Source organism: Macaca fascicularis, chromosome 1 (assembly GCF_037993035.2).
Source record: "Macaca fascicularis isolate 582-1 chromosome 1, T2T-MFA8v1.1".
Lineage (NCBI taxonomy): Eukaryota > Metazoa > Chordata > Mammalia > Primates > Cercopithecidae > Macaca > Macaca fascicularis.
In genome coordinates, this window is record NC_088375.1 from 111,195,159 (window position 1) to 111,212,418 (window position 17,260).

At 38.0% G+C, this 17,260-nt stretch overlaps 1 protein-coding gene across 3 annotated transcripts in view; it reads right to left on the reverse strand.

Annotated features, from left to right (window-relative positions):
- VPS45 (vacuolar protein sorting 45 homolog) overlaps window positions 1–11,812 on the reverse strand; it is an 81,490-nt gene extending 69,678 nt beyond the window's left edge. For all 3 annotated transcript variants that reach the window (XM_045364535.2, XM_005542025.4, XM_005542026.5), the window contains exons 1-7: window positions 11,638–11,812; window positions 10,815–10,949; window positions 7,360–7,420; window positions 2,184–2,263; window positions 1,513–1,581; window positions 1,266–1,403; window positions 404–514 (exon numbers count right to left, since the gene is read on the reverse strand). In XM_045364535.2, the coding sequence (XP_045220470.2) occupies window positions 404–514; window positions 1,266–1,403; window positions 1,513–1,581; window positions 2,184–2,263; window positions 7,360–7,420; window positions 10,815–10,949; window positions 11,638–11,730 (687 nt within the window). In that variant the 5' untranslated portion in view covers window positions 11,731–11,812. The remainder of the gene's footprint in view (window positions 1–403; window positions 515–1,265; window positions 1,404–1,512; window positions 1,582–2,183; window positions 2,264–7,359; window positions 7,421–10,814; window positions 10,950–11,637) is intronic.
- Window positions 11,813–17,260: the final 5,448 nt, after the last annotated feature.

The window sequence follows — 17,260 nt, forward strand, 5'->3', positions numbered from 1 at the left end:
TGGAACATTTAGAGTGAGAAGAAATAAAAAGTAGGGAATCAAGTAGATGACTATTTCAATATTCTTGCAAGAGATTAGGGTCTAGACCAAGGCAATAGCTGTAAGAATGGAAATGAGGAGACAGACGGAAACACTGGAAAATAGAATCTACAGAATTAATAAGCTGTCTTGATTAGGCATGGAGGTACTGGCAGAAAGATATGGGAGGGATGAGGCAGAAGAGTTAATGATGACAGTGGATGGAAGAATCATGATACCAAAACACCGGGAAATGCAAAGCAAAACCAAGAATAGCTAAAAATAAGGAGGCAAATAAGTGGACCATGCTTTTATTTCCATATCTGTATTTTGATGAATATCACTTGAAATCATCCTCCTATTATGCCAAGAAAGGGTTTTGTACCTGGTTTAGCAATGGGGTGATGGCATCATCACAACGATCTAAAATAAGGAGCAATGGAGGAACCTCTGTCCGACGGAATTCAAACAGTTCATATTCTTTAGTTATCACTTGCTGTGGGTGAGAAAGAAAGATGGTTTGTGCAACCAACTAGTTACACACAGAGATGATATAAATAGGAAATTAATAAACGCTACATTTAACAATAGTTCTTTGCATCCGCATAGATCTTCCATATGAAGGATTCAAAAGTCTCACAAAGTTTAGTAGCATACTATTTAAGAGGTTAGAATTTGAAACCCTATTTTATAAGTGGTTTAACTGGACCAAAAAAGAGTTAAATAGCCTGTGTATGTTTCTTGGGGTAAACCTAAGAATCTTAGCTCTAAATGTTGCTTTTTGTTTTAAATCACATATACCTACCTCTTTGCTTAGAAACCTAACATACAAGGCCGGGCGCAGTGGCTCAAGCCTGTAATCCCAGCACTTTGGGAGGCCGAGACGGGCGGATCACGAGGTCAGGAGATCGAGATCATCCTGGCTAACCTGGTGAAACCCCGTCTCTACTAAAAAAAATACAAAAAACTAGCTGGGCGAGGTGGCCGGCGCCTGTAGTCCCAGCTACTCAGGAGGCTGAGGCAGGAGAATAGTGTAAACCCGGGAGGTGGAGCTTGCAGTGAGCTGAGATCCGGACACTGCACTCCAGCCTGGGCAACAGAGCGAGACTCCATCTCAAAAAAAAAAAAAGAAACCTAACATACAATCATGTCCTTGGTTGTAAATAAAATATTGCTTTAGTTTTTGAAATATGATAGAGAAATGAATGGCCGTTATGTTTTGGAACCAGGAATAGGTAATGCCATACCTTAACACACTCTGCAAGTCTCTTTGCTGCCTCTGATGAGAGCTGATAACGAATCATGGGACATTTCTTCAGAGATAAAAGGAGAGCTGTAAGCCCTTGAGTTGTTCTAGATAGCTGGGCTGGATCCCAATTTCGACCCTTTTTGTTAAAAACAAAAATTCAGAGAAAATATTTGAAATTTCTCTTACAAGTCTAATTATTTGCTGAATTAACTCTCAACTGATAAATTAAACCTTTCCTTCCATACCTGACAGCAACCCAAAATATTGAGGGAAAACAAATGTGGGTTCACAGCAATGTAATCACCATAAAATTCCTGCAAATAAAGCACCAAGAATAGTCATTCCATAAATTTCAATTGTATCAAGCAGTAATATTGTCATATGTGATATATAATATGATATAACCAAACTTGGTGAAATACAGGTGTAAAGAGACACAAAATTGTTCAATTAATAATTGAGTAACAACAGTCAACGTGGGAGAATTAAAATAATTACAAAACGGTAGCAATAACAATAAATCTAAAATATAAAAGTTGTAAAGGTATACACATTATATTTCTGGAGACCTCTATGCATACTTATCAATTAGTAAAAATAACATACTGCTAATAGGAGATATAATGTTCTACTCAGATAAAAAAGAACTTTGCTGTCCAATGTGTTGTCATGAGAGAGAATACAATTTAAAACAGGTCATTCTTTTTATTCATTTATCACCTATCACATCCTTCTGAAAAATTCAAAACTAGTTTATCTGCTGCCTCTGAAAACAATATTCCTCACTTATGTGATAAACATATTTAAGTGTTCATAAAAAAACTTCGAGACAGACCTTTCCTTATTTTTTATTTTTAGACTCAAATATTTAAAAAGGGCCAACATACGAGATGTGTTACAGGACCAATATGTTTACCTGAACCTCAGCCACAACTTCCTGTTCATCAGCTTCAGCCAATGACTTCACGTCACTCTTGCTGATCACATTACTGAAATCTGAAACATACGAGTTGGGGTTGACTCAAAGGAGATAATTTCTGCTGCAAGTATATGTAAAAGGGCCTGATAGTTAAAGCCTAATGAATAAGTGACCTTCAAACTGGAATGGGTAGCACAAATATATTTAATCCACAAATTCATAATTTTTTTATATATATATATATATATATATATATATATTTTAAAAGGACCGCCAGTGGGCACAGTGGCTCACGCCTGTAATCCCAGCACTTTGGAGGCTGAGGCAGGTGGATCACGAGGTCAAGAAATGGAGACCATCCTGGCTAACACGGTGAAACGCCGTCTCTACTAAAAATGAAAAAAAAAAAAATTAGCCAGGTGTGGTGGTGGGCACCTGTAGCAGCCCCAGCTATTCAAGAGGCTGAGGCAGGAGAATGGTGTGAACCCGGGAGGCGGAGCTTGCAGTGAGCCCAGATCAGGCCACTGCACTACAGCCTGGGCGACAGAGCGAGACTCTGTCTCAAAAAAAAAAAAAAAGAACCACCATCGGAGGGATTGGAGAATGAGAACACTACGGAACCAAGTCATTTTATTGAAAATAGCGAATAAGGAGAAAGAAGTAAACTTTCATTCTGTGTTTTATATATAAACTGTACTACCAGGTAACCAAATAGATGAGGGAAAATTTTTCTTTGTGAAAATATTCCAGCTCAACAATAACTAACGAATGTTAATGACAGAATTAGAATATCATCATTTTTTCTAACCCCTAATGAATCAATTGAATGGACCCAGGCATTGAGCATCAGCAGCTGCTAATATCAAAAGAATAAATAGCCAATGAAAGTACACAATACCACCTATAAAGTATTCTCGCCAAGAAGAAATCGAATCTTAACCTAATTAAGGCTCTGTATTCACCTATGAATTTACAGGAACCAGAAGATAGAGGAGTATTTTAAACTTCAAGGAACATGTTAAACTACCCCATGGGGATGCAATCAGCAAGATCCAGACTATGGGAAACTTAACAGTTTCTTCAATAAATAAATTGCATGGGGCAGCAGGCGCAGGGTGGGAAGACCTATACAGAAGATTAAGAAACTTAACATATCAACCAACAGCAATGTGTGAACCTTACTTTGATCCTGATTTTAAAAAACTGTAAAAAAAAAAAAAAAAAAAAAGAGACAATTTTAAATTTGAACGCTGAATGGTTATTTGAAAATAGTACTAAGAGTTCAAGACCAGCCTAGGTAACATCACTTGAACCTGGGAAGTTGAGTTTACAGTAAGCCGAGATCATGCCACTGCACTCTGTCTGGGTGACAGAGGGAGACTCTGTCTCAAAAAAAAAAAAGAAAAAAAATAATTATTTTTCATTTTTAATCTACATGTAATAATGGAAACGTGCTTTTTAAAAAATGAGTCCTTATCTTTTAGAGATGCATACTGAAATACTTATGGATAAAATTATATAATGTCTTAGATTTGCTTTAAAATAATATTGGTGGGGGAGTAGGTGACAGTATAGCTAAAACAAGATTGGGTGAGGCTCAGTAACTGTTGAAACCAGCTGATAGGTACATTGGGACTTATGATACTATTCTACTTTTGTATGTCTTTAAAAGTTCGGTGCGGTGGCTCACACGTGTAATCCCCTCACTTTGGGAGGCAACGGTGGGCAGATCGCACTTGAGGCCAGGAGTTTGAGATCAGCTTAGCCAACACAATGAAATCACGACTCTCCTAAAAATACAAAAATTAGTTAGGCATGGTGCCATGGGCCTGTAATCCCAGCTACTTGGGAGGCTGAGGCAGGAGGATCGTTTGAACCCAGGAGGTGGAGGTTGCAGTGAGATGAGATTGTGCCACTGCACTCCAGCCTGGCGACAGAGTGAGACTCCATCTCAAATAAATGAATAAATGAATAAATGTTCCGTAACAAAAAGTTTTTTTAAATAAAGAGAGGGGCCTATTACACAAGAGATTTAGTAACATAAAAATATTTTAAAAAGTATAAAAGAGAGATGAACAAGCTAGCTTAGTACTGATATAAATTGTGCTGCAAGTTAGTAATGAATAAAATCACTACATACAAATTCATTTTAGTTTACATCAATCAAATAAAATTCTGAAATTGATTATGCCATCCAAGAAATCTGAAGTCTACTTTTCATAGGCTGTGGTGCTAATATAATTTTTTTCTTCTGCTTCATAGATTTACAGTCCAAATCAAACAATTTTTAGAACCAGAAGAGTAAACACTAGATTAACCATTATTAATGTCAACTGCTACAAAGAACTGTTTAGAGGAAAAAGGAGTCTTTCACCTCATGACCAATTCAATTTTTAGCCAAGAGATTCAGCAAAAGAGTAACTCTGTTATTATATATGTCTACTTAAACTTGGCAGCACAGGGAATATATGTACATATATACCTACATATGTATATGTGATTTATATATATTTATATATGTATATGTGTATGTGTATATATACACACAAATATATCAGAGATCTAGCTTGTGATCATACTAAAAATACCAGAATAACTACACACGTATGCAAATGGCTAAAATACAAAATAGAGACAACACCAAATGCTCCCAAGGACGCAAAGAAACTGGTTCACCCATGCATTGCTAGTGAAAATGTAATATGGTATAGACGCTAAGGAAAACATTTGGCAGTTTCTTAATACAGAAAATATGCAATTACCATATGACTCAGCAGTTGCACTCCTGGGGGTTATTTATCCCAGAGAATGAAGGCTTAACTTTCACATAAAAATCTGTACACAGATATTTATAGCAGCTTTATTTGTAATAGTCAAAAGTAGAAACAAGTCATATGTCCTTCAATGGTGTATAGTTAAACAAACTGTGGTACATTTATACCATGGAATACTACTCAGCAATAAAAAGAAATGAACTATTTTTAAATTAAAAAAAAAATTTTTTTTTGCAACTCCAGCTCAAAGGAGGAATGAACTATTAATACACACAACAGGCGAGGTCTGGTGGCTCATGCCTGTAATCCCAGTACTTTGGGAGGCTGAAGCAGGTGGATCACCCAAGGTCAGGAGTTTCAGACCAGCCTGGCCAATGAACATGGTGAAACCCTGTCTCTACTAAAAAAAATACAAAAATTAGCTGAGTGTGGTGGTGTGCACCTGTAATCTTAGCTACTCGGGAGGCTCAGGTGGGAGAATCGCTTGAACCCGTGAGGTGGAGGTTGCAGTGAGTTGAGATGGCGACACTGCACTCCAGCCTGGGTGACAAAGCAAGACTCCTTCTCAGACAAAAAAACAAAAAAGCAAACACACACACACACACACACACGCACGCACACATACCAGCCTGGATGACTCTCCAGAGAATTATGCTGAGTAAAAAAAGTCATTCCCAAAAGGTTTTATACTGTATGATTTCATTTATAGAACATTCTTCAAATGATAAAATATAAAATGGAGAAAATATTAGTGGTTACCAGGGTTAATGAGGGGGTTGGCGTGGGAGAGAAGTCCATATAAGCTAATAAAAGGGCAATATAAGGGATCCTTATAGAGATGAAAATGTTCTGTATCCTGACTGTATCAGTGTTAACATCTTGGTTGTGATATTGTACTATCGTCATGTAAGACACTACATGGGGGAAGCTGGGTAAAGGGTATCTGCGATCATTTGTGTTTTTTTGTTTTTTTGTTTTTTTACAGCTGCACACAAATCTACAATTACTTCAAAATAGAAAGTTTAATTTTAAAAAGAAAACCTGTGACTATTAGCCAAAAACAAACAAAAATTAAGATGCCACAGATTAATAAAATTGCCTATTTTTACCTCTTGGGGCGTTGTGCACTGAAAACCCACTGGACGAGCTTTATATAACTTTTCAGTTCTACACAGAAGTGAATGAAATAAAATATGAGAGAGCTCTTATATATAGTCTTTTCACAAATGTTAATTTTTTGTATCATTATTCCATTTAAGTAGTATACGCTGAAGAAAGTACATATGTCTTAGACTGTAGTCTAAACCCTAAAACTCTAATACCTTTAAGTAAGCCTTAAGACTTCTCAAATGCCCTACTTACTGTTAAATCTAGTCTTTGGTTTTGGAAATATTACCAAACAGACTACACTAATACTATTAACATAAAGATCAATAATGACATCTAGAGGAGAATGGATGTAACTTCCACAGCCAAGTGTATTGGATCAAAAAAATCCATGTAAATTGTATAGTAAATACAAACCTAGTTTATTTCCAGACCTCCCCTACCTAACCCCCAACCCAAGAAAGTTGTGCACATAAGAGATCACTACCTGATAATTTATACTTTCAATGCATTAAATATAGTAACAAAGAGAAGTGAAAGGCTTTTATCTGGTATGTAAAGTAAATCTCTGCTTTTCCAACAAACTCAAGTATTACCTTCCCACTTCAAAAAATAAATCAGCTTCCATGCCTCAATTCCTAAGTGTAAAATGGGGATAAGTATATACTTTTTTTTTTTTTTTTTTGGCAGGGGTGAGATGTAAAATTTGTCTACTTATAACTTTTGACTTACAAAGCATCTTGAAAGGCAAAGTAAAATGTAAAATTTTTAATTTAAGTAATCAAAGATGAATGGAAATCACATTTAGCCCTCTGAAACAGAATATTGGTCAAAAGTTTTTTTTTTTTTTTTTTTTGGAGACAGAGTTTCGCTCTTGTTGCGCAGGCTGGAGTGCAATGGCACAATCTCGGCTCACTACAATCTCCGCCTCTCCAGTTCAAGCGATTCTCCTGCTTCAGCCTCCCAAGTAGCTGGGATTATAGGCATGCGCCACCATGCCCAGCTAATTTTGTGTTTTTAGTAGAGATGGGGTTTCACCATGTTGGTCAGGCTGGTCTCAAACTCCTGACCTCAGTGATCCGCCCACCTTGGCCTCCCAAAGTGCTGGGATTACAGGCTTGAGCCACCATGCCCGGCAGGTCAACAGATTTTTAGTACTTTGGAAGGACGTTAAATAAACGAGATCTTTATAGTGACAGATTCAATGAACTTATTAGTGACATAAAGGGCTCAATGAAATACACTAACTGGGATGTTGTTACGAATTTGAAAAAGTGAACTAACATACTTACAAATGAAATATATAGTGTATTTGGGTCTTCGGAGCTCCTGAATCATATAATCCACATTCTCCTAGAAAATGAAGAACAAGCAAACAAAATATGAGGAGAGTTGCTTAAGGAAAAAAGTAATAAGCATTACCCATTGATTTGTTTATTTACTGCATCTACTGCATATTGAAGTCTAGGTTAAGTGTTGCATATGTTGGTGGAGAAGGGCTGGAGACAGATAAATTTTGTGCACATGTTGGTGGGTAAGGGCTGGAGACAAAAGAGATGAATACAATGATCAGGAATCATATATTATTTAATAGTATGTATATAATATTAAATATTAACCAACTGCATTTTGGCCAAATTAAGATAAAGAATATAAAGGACACAGATGTTGAAATACAACATAAAATTGATTATAATTCTGCAAACTCACATCGAGCTGTTTGTCTATAAATTGTATTCACTTGCTCAAAATTCTTTTTTTTTGTTTTTTTTTTTTTGAGATGAGGTCTTACTCTGTCGCCCAGGCTGGAGGGCAATGGCACAGTCTCGGTTCACTGCAACCTCCATCTTCCAGGTTCAAGCAATTCTCCTGTCTCAGCCTCCCAAGTAGCTGGGATTACAGGTTTGTGCCACCACACCCAGCTAATTTTTTGTAATTTTAGTAGACACAGGGTTTCACCATGTTGGCCAGGCTGGTCTTGAACTCCTGACCTCAACTGATCTACTGGCTTGGCCTCCCAAGTGCTAGGATTACAGGTGTGAGCCACTGTGCCTGGCCTGATCAAAATTCTTACCTAGAACATCAAATGTGTCTATTCCTTTAAAAATTAACATTCAAGAGAAAATATAGTTAATTATATTCACTTTGGCTTTTAATTTATTGGGATGTAAGACTCTGCACAACTACAATGTTTGTGAAGTATTTGCAAGTAGTAGGCTAAGATCTTTCTATAATTACATTAATTTAAAATAAAGTATAAAAGTTTAAAACAAAAAAGTTGATTTTTATATGGTCAAAATATAAGAATTCCGATTACATAAGATTATAATGCAGGTTTTATTGATTTTTGATACTATAATACCTGGTTAAATTTCAATATAAATTGTTCCCTAAACATATTTAGTAATTTGTTTTAAAAATCACCTTTCTTTACAGAATTTAAAAAAAAATGTAAGCAATGTATACTGCTTATTAATGGGGAAAAGGTTTTAAAAATTGTCATTTAGATTTAAAAATGCATTCAAATTAACTTTATAATATAATCTTAAGAAAAAAATTTAAAATATCTTTTAAACCTCAATTACTTCCTCGTAATATGCTAGGCAAAAATAACAAACTGAATTAAAAGATTCCTAAAAGTTCAGACAATGTGGAAAAAGACAAAAGAGAATATACAAAATAATAAAAAGAAAAAGGAAAGATTATTATTATTATTATTATTATTTTTTGAGACAGAGTCTTGCTCTGCCGCCAGGCTGGACTACAGTGGCGTGATCTCAGCTCACTGCAACCTCCAACTCCCTGGTTCAAGCAATTCTCCTGCCTCAGCCTCCCTAGTAGCTGGGACTACAGGTGCCTGCCACCACGCCTGGCTAATTGTTTGTGTGTGTGTGTGTATTTTCAGTAGAGACGGGGTTTCACCATGTTGGCCAGGATGGTCTCGATCTCCTGACCGCGTGATCTGCCCGCCTGGGCCTCCCAAAGTGCTAGGATTACAGGTGTGAGCCACCGTGCCCGGCCAAAAGGAAAGATTCTTAAAAGAGTTTGAGAGACAGTACATAGCAGTCAAAGAGTTTCTCTAATAAAAAAATTAGGAAATAATGAACTAGATCATCTCTAAGATACCTCTTGAAGCAAAATATCATGACTAAGAGCTACAAATATGAAACAATTGGAAACTATTATAACACAGCATGTGTTCATTAATTCAGCAACTATTCATTGAGTGTCCACTGTGTGACAGGCATTGGGAATATAGGGTGAGAAAAAACAGATATCATATCTGTTTTCATGGATTACTGCTGGTAATCACCCAAACCATACAAAAGTTCAAACCATGACATGCAATAGGGAGATAAAGATGGTTTTGTAAATGCACATAAGGGGCAGGTTTGACCTGGTCAGCAAAACCAGGGAAGGGTTACTTGAGGAAGTGAAGTTCCAGGCAGAAGAAGCAGCCTATGCAAAGGTCCTGTGGCATGACAGAACAAGGGGAATATAGTGGATTGAAAGATTAAGGTGATTAAGGTGCAGAGTGCAAAAGGGGAATGGTTCGAAATGAGGCTGGAGAAATGGTAGAAACCAGACCATGCTGCACCTTGAAGGCTACAATTAAGGACTTTTGCCCTTATCAGAAAAGCAATGAGAAGTCATTTAAGGATTTCAAGCAGGAGTGCCATGATCAAATTTGCATTCTGGAAAGTACATATGTACAAGCATGATAAAGTGCATTAGAGTTGAAGAATATGAATATGAATCAACAAAGTATAACAGCCAGGCGCGGTGGCTCACACCTGTAATCCCAGCACTTTGGGAGGCCGAGGAGGGCGGATCATGAAGTCAGGAGATCGAGACTATCCTGGCTAACACAGTGAAACCCCATCTCTACTAAAAATACAAAAAAATTAGCCAGGCGTGGTGGCAGGCGCCCGTAGTCCCAGCTACTCGGGAGGCTGAGGCAGGAGAAGCGTGAACCCGGGAGGTGGAGCTTGCAGTGGGCCTGAGATTGCACCACTGCACTCCAGCCTGGGCAACACAGGGATACTCCAAAAAAAAAAAAAGAAAGTATTAAAATAGGAAAGGATTTTTAAAGGAGAGACTCAAGCTAGATTTAGAAGGTGATGGACAAAAAGTGACAAATGGCCAAATAACTTTTAATTAGTGGAAGAAAAAAAACCAGTGAACAGGAATGAGCATGTAAAATTGCTCATTCCAACAGTAGCCCAGCTGGCTACAGAGGAGCAGCAGACCTAGGACACAGGAAGGCTAGATACATATGGGCAAATGAAACCAACAAAGGAGGGCTTTAACTGCTGGGCTAAATATAGATTTAATCATGGAAATAACATCCAACCACCAGAAGTTTCTGAGCATAAATGTGAATAAAGTGGTAAAGATTCAAGACACTCATAGCTGTATACGAAATTAAGTGTTGATGGTGTTCAATGTGACAGACACGGAGGTTAATCCAGGAATAAAGTAATGTGGGTCTCTGTTAAGAGTAGTTCATTAGTGGCAATGGGAATAGCTGTGAACCTAAAAGACATCTTGAAGGAAGAATTGGCTGTAAGGGGTCAACTGAAATATGGAAACAAAACAAGAAAAATGAAGGTTATAATACTGATGAACCAGGATAATTATGATGCCACAAATTATGAAAATACAAATTTATTTTGCCTTCTTAATGCTTTCAGATTAGAGTGTGCTGCATCTGCCTGGGCAGATGGAAACTCAGTTTATGCAGTACCTTTGTAGGTCGAAGAAAACAAATTGCCTTCAGGTGTTTCATGATCTCTCGATTTTGAGAATCAATGCGTTCAAAGAGGTACACTTCTTTCTGTAGAATCTCTGATTGTGTGTATACCATACTCACTATGCCAGTCTGTAAAAACAAAGGATTAACTAAAAGTATGCTAGTCTAGAATAATAAAAACAAGTAGCATATCTAAGCCTCTTTTTTCATTAATACTTAGCTGGATAACTTAAATAGTAATATACGTAATAACATTTACTGAACATCCAAACAGGTAGGTAACATACAAGAACGAAAAATACGCTCTCTCCTTTCAGCTGAAGTGTCAAGGTTAAAAACAAAAAACAAAGAAAAAACATGCTCTTTTTGAACTGGAACAATCCATACATTTCCAAAAATATTTTTTTCTATCACCTTAAAGAATTTTGTTTTCTGGTCTGTGGCCAACAAATAACCTGTCAGTTCAGCTTTAGCTCCAACAGCTTTACTTTTAAAACGCAATGTTGAGTGGAAACAGTAGGCCCATCCCAAAGTCTTCCCAGTGCTCTAACATATTAATGATTTATTGGCAGAGACATTTATTAAAAGATTTCTGATTCCAATAAATTGTTTCGGGTAGAAGCAGTCTCTGGGCAGTGGCTGGAGCCATTTAGACTGAAAAACCCACCGGGCAAGCTTTATACAACTTTTCAATTCCACACAAACTGACCCTTATTTTCATATCTTTAATTAAATGCTAAATCCTACTGTGGAATGGGACCAGCTATTGTAAGGTTGAGAGGGTTCCTTGACAAATGCTGAGCAAAAGCAAACTCACCGTCTCTTTATCCATGAGAAGTACTTTCATACCAGGCCCGCTGTCCTCTATCATTTTGGAAATGTACTGCTTCACAGCAAAAACCACGTTCATGGCGGCGAATTGACAAGTATCCCACAGCCCTTCCCGCCCCCTTTTCTGTCTAAATTAACCCCCGGTCTGTTGGCGGGGTCTCAGCTGCTTCCTCCCAGCCGGGCTTCGGCTTCCGGGAGTCCGGGCAACCACTGTGCTGGGAGTTGTAGTTCCGCTGGAGTGTACGGGGCACCAAGCCTATCCCGGGGATGGAAAAATCCGGCGGAGATGCCCTGGGCTGTTGCCACGCGCGGGCGCTATTCTTCTCCCACCTGCGGCCTGCATATGCCTGAGGCCCGGACTCTCAGACCTCTATTGCCCTTTGGTCCTGGAGGCCCAGCCGCAGCCTGAAGCCCAAGAGAGTGGAGCCTCGCGAAATGAGGAACCTGGCACAAGGTTTGCTTGGAAGCAGGAACGACGGAGCGTGGCCGTGGTCCCTATTTGCCATTAACGCTTTCTTGCATGGCAGTGAGAGATGAGGGCAAGGGAGGTGGCATAATGCTCCCGGCCACTTGGGACTCGGAGAGACGGCATTTAATAAATCACACGCGGTATCTGCGAAACAGTGGTCGAGATTCGTCTTCCCGGCTTCACTGGGTCAGTAATAGGCGGGAACAGTGCCCCTGTGTTGAGGCTGCAGAGGCCCGAATTGGTTTTCCCAAGACAGAGGGGCATATGAAATTGAACATGAATGAATGAACAAAGGGAACGCGTTTTAGGGATGTTTTTGAGGAGAGGCCTGAGGTTCTCCAGGACGGTCTGCAGCGCGGGTCGGCCGTGGGGGCTCTCAGCCAGCGTGACCACCGGACCTGCAAGCGTACCCCTGCCCCACCCCCGGCTCGGCGCTCTGAGCAATCGGACTCTGCCAGCTCCAACTCCGGCGGGGCGCGGGCCACCCGCGACGCTGAAACTGCAGGCAAGAGCGAAGTTGACTGGGTCCTTTGAAATGGGTAGGGGACATGTATCCGGTAGAACTAAAACAAACTAGCGTGGGGATTTGAAGCCAAAACCTTCAAGTTTTTATTGAATCTTAAAACCATCAACTTCCAAATGTCTACATTTGTGTTTACACCACACAAGTCTCCCCTCTATCATGGCATTTGTCGAAAAGGAGGGTAGATGTTTGTTTTTCGCACCTTTACTTTGGGGAATTGTAAAATCAGGAAGATAATAAGAAACAACTGTTAGAAATCAGTAACTAAAAATGCTTATGAATATTTTCACCAAAATAATGACCAGTGTTTGTGAGGTCAATAGATTCAGGATTACCAAATAAATTCTTTCATTATATTGTAAGAAGTACACAATTGAAACAGACCAGTAGCACTTTAACGTTAATCTTCTTAAGATTATGCAACATCATATACAATTTTCAAATCCCTTAAGGGAGATCAGAAACTACTGAAATATAAGAGATTTTTGTCACCTCTGAAATTGTGAAGAATATGTTTTTATTTTTTTCAGCTTTTCTACCAAGTAAATAAAGCTTCCATTTAGGCATTTTACTAATTTTTAGATGTGTTTTGAAAGAAAAGTCTTAAGTTATATATTAAAGTGAAAATGTGAATCTTTAAATGGATACAAGTAAGAAAAACTAATGTTATATGAATCTTCCATTCTTATCAATTTAAATGTTCATATCTTACAGAAAACGTGGAAACAATGCTAATGAAAATCCTGTAAATCCTGTAAATTACTGATATTTGAAAATTCACCTCCAATCTCCCATGTCACTTGGTTTTTATTTTTCCTACCTATAATTTAGACTGCAGTATAGAAGACTTTTTCCCCCATTTTCTGTGCTTTTTTAAGAAAGAAGGAGATAAAGACTTGTCTATGAAATTTGTGCCTTTTTATTTTTTATTTTTTTTATTTTTTTGAAATTTGTGCCTTTTTAAACAATAGTCAATTTGTAAGCAATATATGGAAAGAATCTGCATCCTTTTGATGATTTATACTTGGACACATAACTTTTTGAGGGAGGAGGAAAATACCTACTTGACAGCTTACTAATTCACTCCATTTTCCATAAAATGTAATTGATGTCAGTGGCAGTGATATTTTATACATTGAGTGATAAGATATGGAACATAAACATTTTGAACAAAATAATTATTACATATTTAAAGGGTGCTGTGATGGTCCTGAAGTTAGACAGCATGCTTCCTTCCTGAAGAAAACCACACAAGCCATTTTAAATGTCTCCAAATTAAGAACTTCTTTTGTATCCCCACACCTCTAAAATTAGGACTGAAACCAATGATAAAATCCAAACTCTCGCTTTGTAACTCATCCAGTATAAACCCAGAGTTACTTGTTTTGTTGTAGGCAAGTGACAGCAAATCCAGAATATGAAGTGCCTGCTTATTTTTAATTTAGGGTATAAATAAACTATAATAACAAGAAATATTTTCAATAGTAAAGACATTAAAAAATAAATCATGACATCCTTCAAATATGAATGATTACATTAACTTAAAATCTTCAACTTGAAAAATTTGTTTTCACTGGGTCCAAGAAATCAGTGCTTTAAGGATAGAAAACAGGAAGTCAAAAAATGCAGTATTGGTCAGGCAGGTGGCTCACTCCTGTAATCCCAGCACTTTGAAAGCCAAGGCGAGGCCAATCGCTTGAGTCCAGAAGTTCAAGACCAGCCTAGGCAATATGATGAAACCCTGTCTGTACAAAAAAAATACAAAAAATTAGTTGGGCATGGTGGCCGGCGCCTGCAGTCCCAGCTACTTGGGACGATGAGATGGGAGGATCACCTGAACCCAGGAGGTTGAGGTTACAGTGTGCCACTGCACTGCAGCTTGGGTGACAGAGTGAGACCCTGTCTCCAAAAAAAAAAAAAGAAAAGAAAAAGCATTATTTACATTTGCACATTTTATTTCGGCTTGTAAATATGTAAGTTAAATAATCAGGAATGATTTAAATAATTACATGTACTTCAGCTTTCTCCAAAGTGTGTACTATTTAGAGGTTTAACTACCCATTTTGTGTTTAATCTACACTTGATCTTAGCCAAAAGGCGAGAAGCAATTTTGTGTTTAATCAAAATCATGATTTTCCCCCATCAGAACTCAAGGTTTCAACACAAAACAAAGAATATGTAAATAAGCTTCAGTATAATTATAATAACAATATGGCCAACTCTTAGTTATTTTAGATTATTAATTCTCTATTTACCATAATCCTTGTTGCTTCATGTTAACACTTCTCTCATAAGCCATGGATAGGAAAGAAGTAAAGATGAAATTCAATGAAACTGAAGTTAATTAGATTTCCTACTTGATAACAATTGAAAAAAATATTTGCATAAAGAATGGCAGTATTGGCCAGCCACAGTGGTTCATGCCTGTAATCCTAGCACTTTGGGAGACTAAGGCAGGAGGATTGCTTGAGCCCAGGAGTTCGAGATCAACCTGGGAAACATAGCTAAACCTTGTCTCTACACAAAATTTAAAAATTAGCTAGGCATAGTGGGTGCATCTGTGGTCCTAGCTACTCGAGATGCGTGGTAGTAGGATTGCTTGAGCCCTGGAAGTCGAGGCTGCAGTGAGCCATGTTCATGCTACTGCACTCCAGCCTGGGCAACAGAGTGGGACCCTGAAAGAAAGAAAGAAAGAAAGAAAGAGAGAGAAAGAGAGAAAGAAAGAAAGAGAGAAAAGAAAGAAAGAAAGGATTGCTTGTATCATACAACCAGTATTTGTGCAGTGTTCTTAACCTCTCTAACCATTGCCTCATCAGATAAATGTTAATAACATAACCTACCTCGTGAATTTGTGACAATTAAATGAAATAATGTGCAAAAAAGTATTTTACACAGTGCATGGTGCATGGTAAATGCTCAATAAATATCAGCTTTGATTATTAGAAATAAAAAGATAAACATGTTTTAGTTTATTTTTCACTTACGGTTATATGTATTTCCCATTGACAAGAAAATGTAAACATAGATCAATTTCAGCAAATGTAATCTATGGTTTCTAAATATAATTTCCATTAAGACTTGATCTTGTATTACTATACAATAATAGAAATACTAATGGGAAGATTTGACCTACTCCATCATAATTTGTAAAACATGCAATTTTTATGAAGAAAAAACTTAAGAAAAATATGCTTCAAATGATTTCAGAGGCTTAGTGTCTATGCAGCCTCAAATCAAACAGAATTTGTTAAATTTTCATCACAGTTCACTAACTGTGATGTGTTGAGCTTTACGGTAGCAAAAACATGTAATAGCTTTAAATCATTAAGTAAAAATTAGCTGCATGAAGAATTCTGTCTGCACATTCAGTAATTTCAGTGATTTCACCTTTCTGAGTAGGTAAATTGATAATAGCCACAGTGAGAATATTATAGCTGACTTGGCTCGTAGCATGACTACCAACCGGCTATCAAATCCTGTGCAGACTCCTTTAAAATAACGATCCTGAATTCACACTTTTGATTACAAATAAGTTCACCATTTGTAGCATTTTGAGATGACCAAAGAAGCTGGATTTCTGTATGACAACCACTCCACAGCAAGAAACATTTCTCGTTTTTTTCTTTGAGACCGGGTCTTGCTCTGTCACCCAGGCTGGAGTGCAGTGGTGCCATCTCGGCTCACTGCAACCTCTGCCTCGGTTCCAGTGATTATTATGCCTCAGCCTCCTGAGTAGCTGGCACTACAGGCGCCTGCCACCAAACCCGGCTAATTTTTGTATTTTTAGTACAGACAGCATTTCACCATGTTGGCCAGGCTGGTCTTGAACTCCTGGCCTCAACTGATCTGCTTGCCTTGGCCTCCCAAAGTGCTGGGATTATAGGCATGAGCCACCATGCCTGGCCTAGAACCATTTCTATCTGCAGAAACTACAGGTAATATTCTCAGAGACCTGAGTAACTGAAAATTTAGTTAAATAAGATCTTTGCATTCCCAAGGATGAAATGACCTAGTCTGAGTGAAATTTTTGGTGATTTGAGCTTGTTATAAATATAAGTCAGGGCCACCCTTGGTGGTCACGCCTGTAAGCCCAGCACTTTGGGAGGCTGAGATGGGTGTATCACTTGAGGTCAGGAGTTTGAGACCAGCCTGATCAACATGGTAAAACCCATCTCTACTAAAAATACACAATTAGCTGGGAGTGGTGGTGCACCCCTGTAATCCCAGCTACTTGGGAGGCTGAGGCAGGAGAATTGCTTGAACCCAGGAGGTGAAGGTTGCAGTGAGCTGAGATTGCGCCATTGCAGTCCAGCTCGGGCGACAAGAGTGAAACTCTGTCTTAGAAAAAAAAAAAAAAAAAAAAGAAAAGAAAAGAAAAGAAAAAAAGAAACAAAATGTATATCAGGTTTCTCCCTTCGCTTTTTAATCAGTTCTAGACCATTGTATAGATTAGCAGCTTACAAAATGTAGACTGTGCACTATGGTAGTTTTGTAAGTTGCTCTGATATATAAAATAGAATGTGCTTTTGTTTAAGAGAGATTCCTAACTAACATGGGTAGAAAAGAACTGTTGCTCAGAGTAAGACATAACTTCTTGGGCAAAAGATTAGAAAAGGG